Here is a 16,957-nt window from a genome sequence, read left to right as displayed (position 1 = left end):
TCTGTGTGCTGTTTTCAGTGTTTTTGTCAGTGTTCTCAGTATGCATTTATGCTGTGTCTGGTGTAGTGCAGCTCTGGTCTGTGTTGTGCATCAGGGTGACATGGCTTTCGCAGGATTTCTAACATGCTAGGATCTTTGGGATTTGCTGCTGTATACAGTAGAAATGAGGAAGAAACTTTTTTTTTTCTGTATTCAATTTTATGAAAAGCTCCTTGAAAGTGTAATTAGAAAAAGCTCTGCTGGCAGAATGACAGTATGCATTTAAGTTTGGGTTTGTTTGTTTGGTTTTTTAATCTCTTGGGCATTTGTTTGTTCAGCTGATGTCATATTGTGAGGTTTAACAGAAGCAGACCAACTAGCATTGTGGTTAACAGGAAGGTCAGACACGTTGGACTAATGGTTTGTTCAGTGGCTTAAACACTTCTGCAGACATGAGCTCTCTGTGATGTAGACTTACTTTTGAATAGAAATTAGGTATTATACCTGCATTTTCTAAAGATATCTTTTCTTAAGAATGTTTGGAAAAAATAGCTTTTTCATGCCAAAGTTGAGAGAGGTGCCTTCCAATAAACGGTGTAACTGTCTATGATCTCTGAAGCTGAAGATGTTACACGAAAGGAATAACAAAAACTGAAGTGGAAGACTTCTGGTTTGAAACAGCTTTGCTTTATTATATTTTCCTTATTTGTGTTATTGATAATGGTAACTTATAATTGGGTATTAAGTGTTTTGAATTTTTTTCTTTCTTCCAGATGAAATAAAAACAGAGCTGGAAAAGCAAAGGTAATTCATTAATTGTTGTAAGCCACGCCAGAAAACAGCAATTGGAATAACTTGATAGTGGAACTGTAAGAGTGTATATACATTATGGCAATGAGTTTACGAATACCCAGTTACACACCTTTCTGCCAGAAACATGATGTGACCCGTGTATTCCAATTACACAATGTTTGTGGCTATGGGTACTCAAGCCATAACTGCCTCCGAATTTCACTATGTAAAACTTGCAAAACCTCTAAAAGGTACTAGTTTTTCACTTTCTTTTACTGGGCTTAATACAGCCTGATAGGAAATCATAGAGAGCAATAGGTGTCTTCTGTTTGATAGTATATGCTCTTAACCACCTAGATCAAGAATACCAATTTAAATATTACTTAAATACAAATTTTAAAACACTTTCAAGCACGTAGCTATGATTTAAAATGAGTCCCCAAATGTGTCTCTCTTTGCTTAATATTCCTCATATGGACCCTGTTTGTTTAATTCAGTATAATTTTGGTAGATTTAGCATTATGTTGTATAGGAGTTCCCCAATATTTCAAGTAGTGGAATGTTGTTGGAGTGTAGTGAGGGAAGACTTAAGTTGAAGAAGATATGAAAAAGATCAGATGCAATATAAATGGTTTCTGTGTGATTTTATTTTAAAGAAAATTGACCTTTAAGAAAGTATATGTGAGAGAAACTTGCATTACGTTTGTATGCTGCTATGTACTGTTCAGCTTTAAATTTAGAAAAGGAGGAGGTGTAGTTTGCTGTGATATACACGTTTAGAAGAATTAATAACTCTCCTTAACTGACCTAGAGAAGGCACTGCTGCTCCACCAAAAGCAAATTTCATTGAAGCAGATAAATATTTCCTTCCATTTGAACTGGCCTGCCAGTCAAAGTCTCCACGCATTGTCAGTACGTCACTGGATTGTTTACAGGTAAGTCTTCTGTTTAAGCTTGGAGTGAGTGAAATGGAGAAGCATGCAGTTACAAAAATCTGCTGTGCTGTTGGCATTCTTAGAGTGAGGAAGTAAAATTGCCACGAGGAGATACAGCTTTGCAGATACCCGCTATGGCTACCTAGATGCATAAACCGTGCAAAATAGGTTATCATCAGACTTGGCTGAAAGTGCATCTTGTCAAAGGAAGAAGTGTGTGTGTTGTTCTAAAGTGAAGCAAGCCTTTATTGAAACTCATGAATGCTTACATTATTCACTAAAGGCTCTGGAATCTCCCTACCTTGTTCCTCCATAGATTCTTACAGAAAAAACAAAGGCAACTTAAGGGCAGAACCTTTCTGCTGTGAATAGGTACAAAGATCGATGTTAAGCAATTCTCTCTGGTTATGGTAGGAAGAAATGGTCTGGGTAGAAAAAGCTTGTGTTATCATTTATAAATCTGTTTTGTCTAGATGTGTGAACAGTCCAAGTATTTAATGGCGTTAGATTTTTGTGTTAAAACTGATTAAGTGAGGTATGCTCTCTAAACCCCCCTTTTTATGCTGTACTTAACTGTATTTTACTTAACAGCGTATGGTCGTCTAACCTGCATTATTTCTACCTAGAAACTCATTGCATATGGACATATCACTGGCAATGCTCCAGACAGCGGAGCTCCTGGAAAACGACTGATTGACCGGATAGTTGAAACCATTTGCAATTGCTTTCAGGGTCCTCAAACAGATGAAGGAGTACAACTGCAGATAATCAAGGTATTTAATTTGGTTCACTTTGGTGCAATATTAATTTGCTTTCTCTGTCTTTGATTTTGTAATTAAAAAAAATTTACTTCAAAGCACCACTTAGGGCCAAGTTTCTCCATTTCTTACACTGTTAGATGTGTCAGTGAATTTAGGGGGGCTGTCACCAGGTCAGAATTGGTTTGTGAAATATATTTCCTAAGGGTGAAGCAGAACAGAAGGGAATACTTTATAAATGTTTGTCCTTCATTCTGGGATGAGCAGTGGCCTAGGTACTTCATCTTGCGGACAGCTCAATATTCATCTTCTAGGCTAGTAATGCCCACAGTCATTAGGCCAACGAATTGCTGTCAGCCATCAGCTGAAGGCACTGTAACTGTGGTGCAGTGTCACGGCCTGCTGCTCTAGCCTGCATGCTCTCATGCCCATTTTTCCAGAGAGATCTGCAGGAAATGTTCTCAACAAGGCATAGTAGTACCAGTGGTGGTTCTGAAATCTATTTGGGCTAATGTAGCTGAGGCTGGAAGTTGGTGAACCTTCTAGTAATCTAAAATGATGGCAGTGTAGACCAATTGGCCCTTTCGTAAGAATGGAGCTGTAGAATATAATGTTAATTACTTTGTTTGGAGGTGGAATATCTCCCTTAGTGGAAAACTAGTTGTGATAAAACGCTGTAACAGCTCTGGAGAGAACAGAGATATGTGTAAGTCCTGTTACTTTCTTTGATTGAAATACTGTTTCAGAGAACTAGGAGTTCCTTATAGCATCTTATAAACGGATACGTGTTTCATAACACACCCACTGATTATTATGGAAGACCTGTGTGAAGTGCATTGCTGCCTACTTGCTTAGATTTCATTTTTTTTACTGTGTTATGGACTTTTTCAGGCTCTCCTCACTGCAGTAACATCTCCATATATAGAAATTCATGAAGGAACAATTCTTCAGACGGTTAGAACGTGTTACAACATCTATCTGGCCAGTAGAAATCTTATTAATCAGACAACTGCCAAAGCTACCCTTACACAGATGTTAAATGTCATTTTTACACGGATGGAAAATCAAGCTGTATGTAACTATTGTTTTTGCTCATCTCAAATGTTTAGGCTTGACAAATGAACAGAAAACTTTATTACTTTTAATGGGTCTGTCATCATAACTGGGTATCTGTTGATTTGTAATTTAAAAAAAAAACCTATCAAATCCTGCAGTGAAGTGTACCAAAGCATACTGACTGATTAAAAATATGAAGCTTGTTGCTGATGATAAGGTTTCACACTGTAGTTTTTGCCAAATGGCTTTGTATTAAAAAATGATAGGGTGCTTTTAAAATAAGCTTGAAGTGCATCTTTTTAACTTGACTGGCCAAGTGATTATATTTTCACTGTTTGTTTCTTGTTAACACGTGAATTCACAAAGGAACATCAGTCATCATAGACATCTGTTTTCCCTTATGTTTTGTGCCTTACATTAACTTTTCCATATTGGTTTTTCAAGATACAAGAATCCAGAGAAGTAGAAAAAACAAATCAGCAAGAATCCCAGTCACCTGCGATTCAAGTGGTGACCAGGTCTCCAAAGATTGGTCAGTTAAAGCACAGCTATCAGGAAGGCAAACCCACTGCTCCTGTAAGTGTGGAATTAATGAACGGTGAGCCTGAGAGGGCAGAAAAAGGAGACGTGAAGTTGGAGCAGGATCTGACTCTTTCAGCATCAGGTGAACAAGGATAGGGCTGTGTCTGTTGCTTTCAGTTACAACATTTCTATCGGAAAATGCTCTTTCAGGCTGTTCTGGGGAGAAGTGACTGGGATTATGGGCTCAAATCATGCTTGGATTTTCTTGGTTGTTATTCAGATTATACAGGCCATTCTTAGCTCATGTTGGCGACATTGTAACGGTCGAAGAAAAGCTCATGATTTTCTCTAAAATTCTAGTAAAACTACACGTAGTTTATGTCTATAGAATTATAATGGGATTTGACTTGATTGGGTCATAAAGTGGAAGGAGAGGAAGAGAACAATCACAGTATGTGGGAAGTGGCAGAATCGCGTTGAGGTAATTGAGGTCCTGTGGTAAAAATAATGTGTATTATGAAGACCTTATCATAAGCATGTATTGTATCTAAATTAGGGATGTAGGATATTCCAAAACTAAAAGTTTGTAACAGTTGATAAATAAAAATAACAAAATCACTACATTAAAAATAGCAGTGCTTTGATTTAAACAACAGAAATACCATCAATGAGTATTTTTGTATGACTTCTTGGAAATGGCTTTAGAGGAGAACTACTAAATAAAATTTTTTTTTTAATCTTTCTGCCTCTGTCAAGTTTCTCCTTTTACATGTCTTCCTAAACAAAAGTACTAAATTCAAAATTATCTCTTTCTGTTTGATTAGAAGAAACAACTGATGGAGGAAAGGAAATGTTTAAAGGCATCTTAGAAGATGTGGTCAAGTCAGCTGTGAAAGGTAGGAAAATCTTCTGAAGTAAAATAGATAAAAGTGTATTGCCAAACTTTTTTTATTCCTGTGATTATAAAAGCCTGGAAGTTATTTTTTATTACTAATTATCTTGTCAAGAAGGCCTACTAAGGCAGTAAGAAGAGGTTTTTATTGTCTCACAATATTCTTCTTTTGCTGGTAGCTGCAAAACTTTCTAGTTAACCGGCGCTGCTTCCGTCCCACTTGGCTGTAGAGCTTCACAAAGTCAGAGGATAAAAAAGCTCAATGGGTGACTTCAATCAGATTTCCTTTTTCCCCTTTAGTGGCTGAAGAAAAGCAGGTAACAGAAACAGTTAAGGCTCTACCTGCATTAGACACTGCAGATATTGCTCTTTCTGGCTGTAGTAATGAAAACGTACAAACAAATGGGATCCCAGATGACGGGCAATCTGTTTCCTCCACTGATAATCTGGTAAGTAACTTCACTGGATGCTAACGTACGTCTAGGAAAGGAGAAATGTTTTCATCACGCCAACTAATACAGTGGGATTTTGGGGAGGGAAGGGACAGAAGCTTTAACGGGTGCGTCCTGCTCAGATTTGAAAAGGAAGCAGCGACTGCACTTAAGTAGATACTGAAAACAACTGTTCTAACTGATTGTTAGTTGTATTTTAATACAGGGTGGGGGCAGAGGTGAAGAGTCAGTCAACATGTCCAGATCACTTGTAGTCCTGTTTAGCTTAAACTTTGCCAAATGTATCCTTTTTTTCTTAATCTGTAGCTAATCCTTAGAGGAGCTGTGGGATCTTCCTAACTACTCTGTTCCTTTGCCTCACTGAGGATCTAATGTTGTGTTTCTTGCTCTCAAGGAAACAGATGCGTCTGGACATCAAGCTGCTGCCAAATTTTCCCATGTTCTGCAAAAGGATGCCTTCCTTGTGTTCAGGTCATTGTGCAAGCTCTCCATGAAACCACTTGGTGACGGACCACCAGATCCCAAGTAATGAGACTGTTTGTTACCCTGTCCTTTTGAGGTAGCTTTTGGAGGCAGTTAAGTACCTGCTGTATAGTCAAGCAGGTATTCAAAATTCACCTGTCGGGCTCTTGTTTCAGTTAGCTTGATGAATCTAGGATTGAAACTTGCTTTAAATTACTAAAAAAGTAATACTTGAGGGTTTTTTTGTATGTAACAAGCTTATTAATCTTGTCAGTTGAAGTGGTCTTGACTACAGTATTTGTGAAGCTTTTGATGCAGGAGTGGGAGAATGCTTCTTAGCAGCACTGATTTGCATCTATTATGCTAGTCTAAGATGCTAATGCTCCTGGAAAATCTCCAAATTAAGGTGGTAGATGTTGTCCAAAATCACTTGCAGGCTGATTTCTACTCCTCCTGCATTGAAATTAATTAAAATAGCAGTCATTTATTCTTGACATCAAAGAAATGCTATAGAGCTCATGTTGAATGCAAATATGTATTCAGAAATACAACAAAAATATATTTAATGTTGAATTTTTTTCTAGATCCCATGAATTGCGTTCTAAGATAGTGTCTCTCCAGCTTCTTCTCTCAGTACTGCAGAATGCTGGTCCAGTTTTCAGGACGCACGAAATGTTCATCAACGCAATCAAGCAATATCTTTGTGTAGCATTATCTAAAAATGGAGTCTCTTCTGTTCCTGATGTATTTGAGCTCTCTCTTGCCATCTTTCTCACACTGCTTTCGAATTTTAAGACTCATTTAAAAATGCAGATTGAGGTGAGAGACTTTATATATCATTTGTATGATGGTCTAATTCTCAAATAGAAACACTGCAACGATGAAAAGACAGCTGAAACTTAGAAGTTAATGCCTTAGTTTTGTTTGCTTACTGAAGTAGTGTATTACTACTGTATTTAAATTCTAATATGCATGAGATGATTCTCTTCAAGAGAAATTACTGAATAGAAGTGAATTTGTACATTTGACATGGTTCTAATAAGTTTCAGATCATCACGTCCTTTACCTTGTCTGTTTTGCAGGTGTTCTTCAAAGAGATCTTCCTGAATATTCTAGAGACTTCTTCAAGCTCCTTTGAACACAAATGGATGGTGATTCAGACTTTAACTAGAATTTGTGCAGGTATTTCCTTTGTGAAAAGCAGTAACTTCCTCTGATAGCAGATGAAAATTAGTTTGAAGACAAATACAACATATAACGTTTAAGTGTGAAAATTTGAATTTGATCCCATAGTACTTGGGTTAAATGTCTGGATTCATCCCTGTTGCCGGCTCCAATGGGTTGATTCCTCTTAAAAATGCTATTACACCGAATCCTAATACTTGCTCTTTCTTTTATGTTCAAGATGCCCAGTGTGTAGTGGATATTTATGTTAACTATGACTGTGATTTAAATGCTGCTAATATTTTTGAACGCCTTGTAAATGACTTGTCAAAAATTGCCCAGGGACGAAGTGGGCATGAGTTGGGAATGACGCCTTTACAGGTAAGAAAAACAGCTTTGAAGAGGAGATAGTATTTTTTTCATAAATGGTGCTGCCTCTGCATCATTATTAATACTCCCAGTGGTTCGTGTTTTGTGTAACCTACTGGTGTTACTTTTTTTACTAGTTAGCTAATTTGCAATGGGATGCTGAAGCAGTACAATTAATTTACTTCGTGATTTTGCTGCATATTTGCATTGTGACACTAAGCTTGTTCTGTTGGACCTCCATGGGAGAGAGAATCAGATAAGCCTTCCTCTGCCTTACTCAAATGACTTTTCTTCTGTGGCTTATGAACCAGCAGTACCTTCATCTTTTGTTTGCTTTGCACGAAATTTTTATACCTTATCTCCATCACAATGATTTTATTTTTAAAATTATACTTTCCCAGTCCTTAGAGGGAGGGTGGAGTATAGACTGCTTTCAGCAAGAGCAGGTATTTCTGACATTGGCCTTGCCTATAGCACTGTTTTTCTGGCCCTACCTAACGGCTTTCAGGGCTGAAGTGAGCTTGGTGCCAGTGTTGGTCTTGGATCTGAGTGCACCTCACACCTTCAATTCAGTATTGTAGCAATGCTTGCTTGATTTCCCCTCCCCCTCGCCCCAGTCCTTTGACCAGAAAATGGAAGTAAAAACCAGGAGACCTTTCTTTCAGATTTTGAATAGAACTGTTCACTGCACAGCTAAGGTAATGAGACACTCATCTTGCTTGTGGAGAGATCTGACACTACAGAGGCTTACTGGATGGTCAGAATCTTTCATACAACAAAGGGGCTGCATTTAGGATTTGGTTGTACTCTTCAGTTGTCAGTAGGCCATCTGCTAAAAGCAACCAGAACGTTTTCTGGTGGCAGTCTGGTTATGGTTGCTTTTGGCTTGGGTGCATCCAACCTAAATAGTCAAGGGTCAGAAACTTTGTATGATCAATAGATTTTGCCCCAGCTGACAAACTTTCTAAGATTTGAATGGTGCGATGTAATGCCTTCTAAAAACTTGTGGATATATGTATATTGGTTTGGGTTTTTGGTGTGGGTTTTTTTGGGTTTTTGTTTTGGTTTTTTTTAGGAACTAAGCCTGAGGAAAAAAGGACTTGAATGTTTGGTTTCTATTCTAAAATGTATGGTAGAATGGAGCAAAGACCTTTATGTGAACCCCAACCATCAGGCTAGCTTGGGTAAGATTGTTTCCTTATGGAGAGACTAATTTGTTTGATAAGTTTGTCCTTGTGTTTATTCAGTGTTTAGAAGCTGTTCCGAAGTGTGGGTGCTAGTTTTTTACATCGTGCTTTGTTTATACAGATGAAGTCTTTTAAAAACAATTATTAATGCTGTTGCAGTAACTGACTCTCCAAGTATCTGGTTCAAGTAACCAGGTTCTGTTTAAGAGCTTTAGCCAGACCGCTGTCTAAGGTATAAAAGCTGGCTTACATAGAACAAGACGTGACAAATCTTGCAGTTACTAAGTTGAAGAGCAAGAATTTCTCCATAACTGCTGCTGCTCTTCTGCCTTTCGTTGGATTATTTTAGAATTGCATCAGTATGGCATCTTCGTGTAGTGTAGGATGCCAAAAAGTATATGTGGTGAAATAAGAATATTGACTTAAAAATTTCTACTAGAAGTTTTACAACTTAAAGCTTTTGACTGAACAGGATAACTTAAGTCTTGCCCTGTTTATAAATAGGTTCATATAAACCATCTGAACAGGAAATGGCTGAAGGTAAATGCCTTGAGAGTGGAGGGAGACGGAGTAGTGTCAGTTCCTTGGACTCCACTGTGTCGTCAGGAGTTGGAAGTGTTGGTACCCAGACTGTTGTCCCAGATGATCCCGAGCAATTTGAAGTCATCAAGCAACAAAAGGAAATAATTGAACATGGGATAGAACTGTAAGTACAGTATGGCAGGAGAATAGAAGTCGCTATAAAAATAAAAACAACCCACTGTGCACAATCATATTGTTTCTTATGGTCTTACACAGTCAAGCTTGTGGGGATGCTTACAAACTGATCTTAATGCTGAAGGCTCTTGCCCCTTGTCAAAAGCTAATGCTGGAGGTTATTGTAGTTAAAAGGAGTGCAGGGAAATCTTGGGTGGAGTTGGAGGGTGGTTTCACAGCTTTTCTTTGTGCTGTTTCAGCAGCACTAGAGAGGAAAGCGCATGTATACCAAGAGAGAAGTTGGTTTGAGCAGGCAGGCTTAATGTTGTTACACCATTTGCTGTTTTTTACTGAAATAGAGTTTGGAGAATTAAATCATTGTCCAGCTATGCTTTACTTCCTTTTCATTGATTTGAACATCTTTGTCTGAAAATGCTATAAGAAGGTATCGAACAGCAATACTTTTAACGTTTCATGGAAATGGTCTAATTTTTAATATTTCAAAAGGGTCAGTTTTTAAGTTGAGTTTTTTTCCAGCAATATACCTTATGAGATGTAGACTATGGTACGATATAGTTAATATACTTGTTGCGCCTTCTTTGACTTCTTTCCTAATTAGAAAAAAAGACATAGAGCTACAGTACAGAATCCTTGGTTTAGAAGGGCTCTGTAAAACTAAAATTTCATAGGCTGTGATATTTTTTCAGTTGTATGTCTCAATTTTTCCATGTTCTTGTCTGCATAGGTTTAATAAAAAACCAAAGAGAGGAATACAATACCTACAGGAGCAGGGAATGCTTGGCACTACAGCAGAGGACATTGCACAATTTTTGCACCAAGAAGAACGCCTCTGTTCTGTAAGAGTACATGCAACATAAGATAGTTACTCTTTCCCCTATCATCTTCTCCTGTCTTCTGATGTCTGTATGCACTCTCTCTTTCTAGTTCATATTTCATTTGTAGATAACTGAAAGTGTAAGGGTTCTAATGAAGGTACTTAATACCAATGTTACTATTTACTTGCTATCCCAAGCTTTTTAATAAAGTGCCGAAGGGATTCCCCGTAAATGGGAACGTGTGTTTTAGCTGTATCTGCATTAGCGGTATCTTGCCAGCAAAGGAATATCATGTACTGCAGTGGCAAAGCGTTCTGTACTGTATGTGAAATTGGGCACAGTTCAGCTTTCCTTGGCTCTACGGTAATGCAGACCTTGTCTTGGGAAGTGAGAGAAGCAAGAACATGCAGACTAAAGGCATTTCTAATGACACTGGTTTCACGTCATCCCTGTTAACGGTTGCTCTGCATGCTCAGTGAAGCATATCAGTCTTACAAAACTGACAACTGTGCAATTCTTTATAAACACTCTTGCAAAGCTGGCAGTTGGATTACACAGTAATAACTGTCTCTTGTGTTTTTAGACTCAAGTGGGGGAATTTCTTGGGGAAAGCAACAAGTTTAACAAGGAAGTGATGTATGCCTATGTAGACCAGCTTGATTTCTGTGGAAAAGACTTTGTCTCTGCTCTACGTATATTTCTGGAAGGTTTTCGTCTGCCAGGTGAAGCCCAGAAGATTGATAGATTAATGGAGAAGTTTGCTGCTAGATACATTGAATGCAACCAACGGTAATTCAAAACCTTTGTATTGGATAAGCGCCTGAAGAATCGCTGTATTGTTTGTGGCCCTTCAGGGCAAGGTGCAGCTCATGGTCATAGCAGGTCAGGAACTTCTACAGGCTTGTGTGAGGAGCAGATCTTGTTGCTAACATCGGTGCTGAACCTCTTCAGCAGCTAGAGAAAATGGAGACTTTGGATAGAAAGTATACTGATGCTGGCATTTCGTTAAATCCCATATACTTGCTAGAAGGAATTATTGGAAGATGGAAGCCCTAAGCATGTTAAATTGTCTCTGGATTAGCTGTTCTGTTTTTCAAGAAATGTGGATCAGTCAAGTGTAAACAACAGTAATACGCAGTAGCAGTTGCTAAAATTAACACGTGGCATAAATAGCTAATAAGATTTTACATGTTTTTGCTTGTCCGTTAGACATTGAAGTAAATGAATGCATGGTAGTTGACATTAAGCAGGCGGAGTTGCTATTGTTTCTAGTGCAATAAACTAGCATTACATTTAGCTACGTGTTCAGGCTTAATTGGTTCCCATCCTGTAGTTCCAGTTGGTGCGTTACTGGGTTGGGTTTGTGTTATTCTTTATGAAACCCTGGGAGTGAAAAATAAAGTTTTTTAGCTTTTGTAATATTATCCTAAGAAGGATAATGTATTATCTTTTGGAGATGTGCTTGAAAATTCCAGTCATCACTAGTTTTCAACACTGAAGAAGATGCTTTTATTTTTTTTTTTCCCTTTTTAATTTGCATTTTAAAACTTCATATGTTTCTAAAGACTAATTTTAGGCTCCGTTAGCTATTTGGTTAAATGCATAGCACTTCTGGGTATTTTTGTTGCATGTAAAAGTAGAGCTAATGGATTGAAGAATTAGTGCTCTAAAAACCTGTTTTGTTTTGTGGTTTTTTTCCTCCCTTAGGCAAACACTATTTGCTAGTGCTGACACTGCCTATGTATTGGCATACTCTATTATAATGCTGACTACAGACTTGCACAGTCCACAGGTAGAAATTAAAAATCAAACTTGTAGAAGTTCAAATTTCCCTAGAGCTTGCATTCAAAATCTGATATCCAACTTTCATTCTTTTTTACAGGTAAAGAATAAAATGACAAAGGAGCAATACATTAAAATGAATCGAGGAATCAATGACAGTAAAGACCTGCCAGTAGAGTATTTATCCACAATCTATGAAGAAATAGAAGGAAAGAAAATTGCAATGAAAGAGACAAAAGAATACGCAATTACAACCAAGTGTAGTAAACCAAGTAAGGAGGAACTAAAACTGGAAAGACCACGGTGCTCTTGAAGTATTGCAGTAACTTTCAGGATGGCGCAGTGGAGTTCAGATGCTTTTTTGAAAATATCATTGTGCAATACATAAATTACATTTAGAATGGCTGACATAGATATTTGGAATGAAACTGGCTGAGTTACTACTTACTACTGCTACTTCTGTGATGGAAATTTAGCTGTGCATCTGGCACCATTGCAGAGAGGCTCTAGAAACTAGAATATTTTTTTTAAAACAGAAGTGTGAGAGGAAAATGGTAGAATAAGAGAAGGTGGCACGCACTTTGCAAGTTAACTTCTTGTTTTTATGTGCTAGATGACAGGTGTTTTTGTTTTGGATTGGTTTTTTGTCTCCCTATCAGGAGCATGTCATAGTTCAGAGGCTGGTGAGTGCCACAGGCCTTGTGATAACATGTGAGAAAGGGAGAGATCAGAGAGTTTGTCATGATCTACAGTCACCTATCCTCATCTAGACCAAATGAGGAATTCTGTGTGTAGTGTACAGCAGAAACCAGTATCCCCAGCTGCACTCTGCCTTTACTCAGAATAGCCGGTATTAATTCAAATTAGTGAATTCTGAATCTTCACCATAGTGGCTTTTCAGTGTTTTCTGTGGTATTTGCAGGTTTCCTAGTTCAAAATAGGAATGAAATTAATTTGCTTGAAAACTGAAGTTGCCACCTTTCTTATAGGATAAGAAACTTCAAGTTATTAATTTATCAGGTTGGTGAGGGCTAGTTTTGTTTTGAGGATGTCAGCTGAAGAAGAAGGACTTTCCATCCATTTTACAGGCAGAGTGACTTAATAGAGTATGCCTGTCTGACTTCCAATGATTAGGTCATAACACGTGGCATACCATAAAGGGCTGAATTAATTATTTTGTCTAGAGTAAAGTCTTAAGTTGGGGTGTGGGTTTTAGTGCTGGAGTTCATTGCTTGCAGCCTATGACAGCCTCCTGAATTCTAACATTCTGGAAGATTTTTATCTTTAGATTTCATTTGCAATACCTTTATTTAATATTTTGTGGAGCTCAACGCAAAGACATGGAGTATGCTCTTATAAAAAGAGAAACCGATGCAACTGTGTGGTGTTCCCCTTAGGTGTAGCTAATGAGAAGCAGCGGAGGTTGTTGTACAACTTGGAGATGGAACAAATGGCTAAAACAGCTAAAGCCCTCATGGAGGCTGTAAGCCACGCAAAGGCTCCTTTTACTAGCGCCACTCATCTGGATCATGTCAGACCTATGTTCAAAGTGAGTGTGAAGTTCTCCTTATCTCTTCGTTGCTAAGAGTTTTAAGCATGGAAAAATGTGGAAAATTACACTGAAGGATTAGGTAGTGTGACAGGTGGACTCTTTGGATATATTTGGTTTTGGTTGCCTAGTGTTTTGGGCTAAAACGAACAGACTTCTGAAGTTGATTCCTTCCTTCCTTCCTTTAGCTTGTATGGACTCCGTTGCTGGCAGCTTACAGCGTTGGCTTGCAGAACTGCGATGACACAGAAGTTGCATCCCTTTGTTTGGAAGGAATACGATGTGCAATTAGAATAGCCTGTATCTTTGGAATGCAGGTGTGTATAAGACTTAGCATGGGGCTTGCGAAGGGCAGTGTAGGCTCTGGGAGAGAGATGACAAATTAAACTTACACATAAATAACGAAATGTCTCATCTAATTTCTTGAAATGATAAAACTAAATATTACCATCTTGTTTTAGTTTAAGATCTTGATATTGTCAAGCTTTTCTTCAACACTGCTTTCCTGTTATTGCTGAGTCTTCTACTAAGAGCATTTGCTAAATTGCCTCCTACTCTCCTTCAGCTGGAAAGTGCTCTAATAGTGCCAGCTATACATCGGAGGAAAATTGTGTAGGCATGCTGGACAAGCAGCTTTCTGTGGCCCTTCAGGGACTTGATTACAATGCTTGTTTCTCTGTCTTGTAGCTTGAACGAGATGCTTACGTACAGGCCCTTGCTCGTTTTTCCTTGTTGACTGCCAGTTCCAGTATTACAGAAATGAAACAGAAGAACATAGATACCATTAAGACACTGATTACAGTCGCTCACACAGATGGCAACTATCTTGCGAACTCTTGGCATGAGGTAAAACTTCATTAGTTTAAATAGTGCAACAGCGTTGTCATTTGAAAACTTGCAGGATTTTGTTCCTCTGCTGTCAACCTTCAGTAACTGCATTAGCTCCCAGCATGTGTCAGAACCCTGTTTAAAATGTGGGTGCGAGGACATAATTTTGTTAGTGGTTTTTATGTATGTGTGTGTGTGTGTGTATATATATATAAAAAAAATAATGCAGTGCGCTTTTTTGGCAGACCCTACAGACACCTTGACCAATATTGTAACTTTTTCTAGATGCTTTTGATATGGAATAAAAACCATGTTAAAATCTCATTTGACTTCAGAGAATTCTGCACAGAATCCATTGCGTTCTTGTTCACGTAAACAAAAATATTCTAGCTCACAGGTCCAGGCTTGTCTGTGCAGACTTTGGCAACATTTATACCATGATCACATGAAAAATTAAGGCTAAAATAACCTGGTGGGGGATAGGTAAGGGTAGACTATTGGGATCATACATATTTTCTTAAAGCATGTTTTCCAGGAGCTCTCTAATCAGATCTAAATCTGTGCTGCTGCTAAAAGGGACACTCCTGCTGCATTACGTTCTCTGGCAATAGTCTTTGGCTTCATGATAATATGAACCAAAAGGTTCTCTAGCTGACAAATGCCTTGGACCTGACTTGCAGCATACAGTCACAAATGCTCATGCCAGTCCAAGGAATGTTGCAGTGGGGGACTAAGAAAGAAGAGATAGTCAGTTTTGTGCTAATGGCAAGGCACGATTTTGGCATTTTCACTGTCTGCATTGGAACATCGTTACTCAAAGTTGTAGCTGCAATAATTCAGTCTTTTCATCTCTCTGGGACAGTTAACTCTCCCGAAGATCACCTCCAAGTTGTCTGTAGTTTTTGAAGGCTGATGATGTGAGAGTTAGTAAAAAGGTTTGCTCTAGTACTTACAGATCCAAGTTACATTTTTGGGTACTGTTTTTCTCATATTGGAACGATTCGTGGCAGCTGGTGATCTTGAATGAATCACTCAACTTTATTTGCAATTGTATTGGTAACGTTTCAGCTACATCAAAACTGTTATCATTGTCAAAGTTGTTTTAAAGGTTAGAGAACCTGGAAAGTTTATCAATGTAAATGTTAGGAATAAAAATATAAGGTTGTCCAGAAACACAATGTTTAAATGTCTTTTGGTTTTAGATCTTGAAATGTATTAGCCAGCTGGAACTAGCACAACTTATAGGAACTGGAGTGAAAACTCGTTATTTATCTGGCTCTGGGCGTGAAAGGGAAGGAAGCATTAAAGGCTATGCATCTGGAGGGGAAGAGTTTATGGGCTTGGGATTAGGTAAGATCACTAATCTTGGACTTCACAAAGATACACATATGAGTGAAGTATGATGGCTAAGAAAGCTTAATGTTATAAGATACTAAGATATATTTACTTGCTTCCACAGGAAGCTATATTGGGTTAATGAAACATTAAAAAATGCAACTGTATATTTCGAGATGTGTTAGTTATTACCAAATATGTTCTAACTTTGTAACCAGGGTAAGCTATTTAACAAAACTCCTCCAGATTTATTTGCTGGAACATGTTGTTGTCAAAACTGTTTGCCATACTTACTAAGTCATGGTTTTGTTACTGGTATTATCAGTTCTTTCTTTTTATGCTCTGTTTTTAATTGTAAAAACAGGCATTTATCTTTAGGAACTAATAGATGTTTCAGTGATGAAGGATTGGTTTTCCAAAGGAGTTTCTTATCTATGTATGTTGGGCTTGCTGTTTCAGTTCCTACTGTTCCTGCCTTACGTGCAAGAAACAAATATTAAATTTTAAGCTGTAAATTAGAGGGACAAGGCAAGTTGTCTTAATCTTTGGAAAACCATCATGGAAACATTCTAATTAGAAAAAATCCTGGAGCTGATGCTACACACAGCGATGATGCTGAATATAACAGAGGTGTGCCCAGCAGTAACTACTTGTATCTGACTTAAAGTTGATGTTTTAAAATAATATGTTATAATATCCAATTTTTATTAAAAGCATTAAATCATCTTAACTTAATAGACATGATGGTCAAAACACAGTGCCCTTGGGGGGAAAGCCCCATACTTATTACTGGATATTTAATTTTGTAATAATCTGGCACAGATCTGGCAAAGGCACCATCTGCTCCAAGTAAATTACAAGCTAATTGGAAGCAGTAGTCAGCTTGTCTTTGTATACTCGTATAAAGTTGGGGCTAACATAAAGTCACGGTTTCATGATGCTACATACAGGGTTTTAATGGCTTTTATTGCAGGTAACCTCGTTGGAAGTGGAGCTGACAAACGGCACATGGCAAGCATTCAGGAGTCCGTGGGAGAGACCAGTTCACAGAGCGTAGTGGTAGCAGTAGACAGGTACTGAGAATATAATCTCTTTCTGGGGCAAGTATGAGATGAAGTTACTGACCATCCTCACTTTATTTGCAGACTCTGACAGGGACTCTTGTTCTTCAGGCCAATTTTTCTTGTGGGAAAGATGCTGATACTTAGATGCTTTCTCTGGACCTAATAAGTGTATATCTTTAGGCATGTAATAGTCACAAAAGACTGTCAATAAATAACAGTATAAATAGTGTATTGTGAGAAGGGGCCCCATCTGAATTCATGTGGCTTTTACGCCTTTTCTTTGGAGTAAGACAGAGTTA

The 16,957-nt window shown here is 38.0% G+C and overlaps 1 protein-coding gene across 2 annotated transcripts in view; it reads left to right on the top strand.

Annotated features, from left to right (window-relative positions):
* Positions 1-16,957, top strand: part of ARFGEF2 (ARF guanine nucleotide exchange factor 2) — a 42,540-nt gene that overhangs the window by 9,776 nt on the left and 15,807 nt on the right. For both annotated transcript variants that reach the window (XM_075108797.1, XM_075108798.1), the window contains exons 2-23: positions 753-783; positions 1,583-1,706; positions 2,333-2,479; positions 3,356-3,535; positions 3,965-4,184; positions 4,867-4,938; positions 5,235-5,383; positions 5,781-5,911; positions 6,433-6,667; positions 6,931-7,030; positions 7,254-7,393; positions 8,457-8,565; positions 9,073-9,274; positions 10,010-10,121; positions 10,684-10,889; positions 11,808-11,892; positions 11,983-12,154; positions 13,280-13,431; positions 13,620-13,748; positions 14,119-14,277; positions 15,462-15,609; positions 16,568-16,667. In XM_075108797.1, coding sequence (XP_074964898.1) covers positions 753-783; positions 1,583-1,706; positions 2,333-2,479; positions 3,356-3,535; positions 3,965-4,184; positions 4,867-4,938; positions 5,235-5,383; positions 5,781-5,911; positions 6,433-6,667; positions 6,931-7,030; positions 7,254-7,393; positions 8,457-8,565; positions 9,073-9,274; positions 10,010-10,121; positions 10,684-10,889; positions 11,808-11,892; positions 11,983-12,154; positions 13,280-13,431; positions 13,620-13,748; positions 14,119-14,277; positions 15,462-15,609; positions 16,568-16,667 — 3,103 coding nt within the window. The remainder of the gene's footprint in view (positions 1-752; positions 784-1,582; positions 1,707-2,332; positions 2,480-3,355; positions 3,536-3,964; positions 4,185-4,866; positions 4,939-5,234; positions 5,384-5,780; positions 5,912-6,432; positions 6,668-6,930; positions 7,031-7,253; positions 7,394-8,456; positions 8,566-9,072; positions 9,275-10,009; positions 10,122-10,683; positions 10,890-11,807; positions 11,893-11,982; positions 12,155-13,279; positions 13,432-13,619; positions 13,749-14,118; positions 14,278-15,461; positions 15,610-16,567; positions 16,668-16,957) is intronic.

This window comes from Phalacrocorax aristotelis, chromosome 13 (genome assembly GCF_949628215.1).
Source record: "Phalacrocorax aristotelis chromosome 13, bGulAri2.1, whole genome shotgun sequence".
NCBI classification, from domain to species: Eukaryota; Metazoa; Chordata; class Aves; order Suliformes; family Phalacrocoracidae; genus Phalacrocorax; species Phalacrocorax aristotelis.
This window is presented reverse-complemented; position numbering and strand designations above follow the sequence as displayed.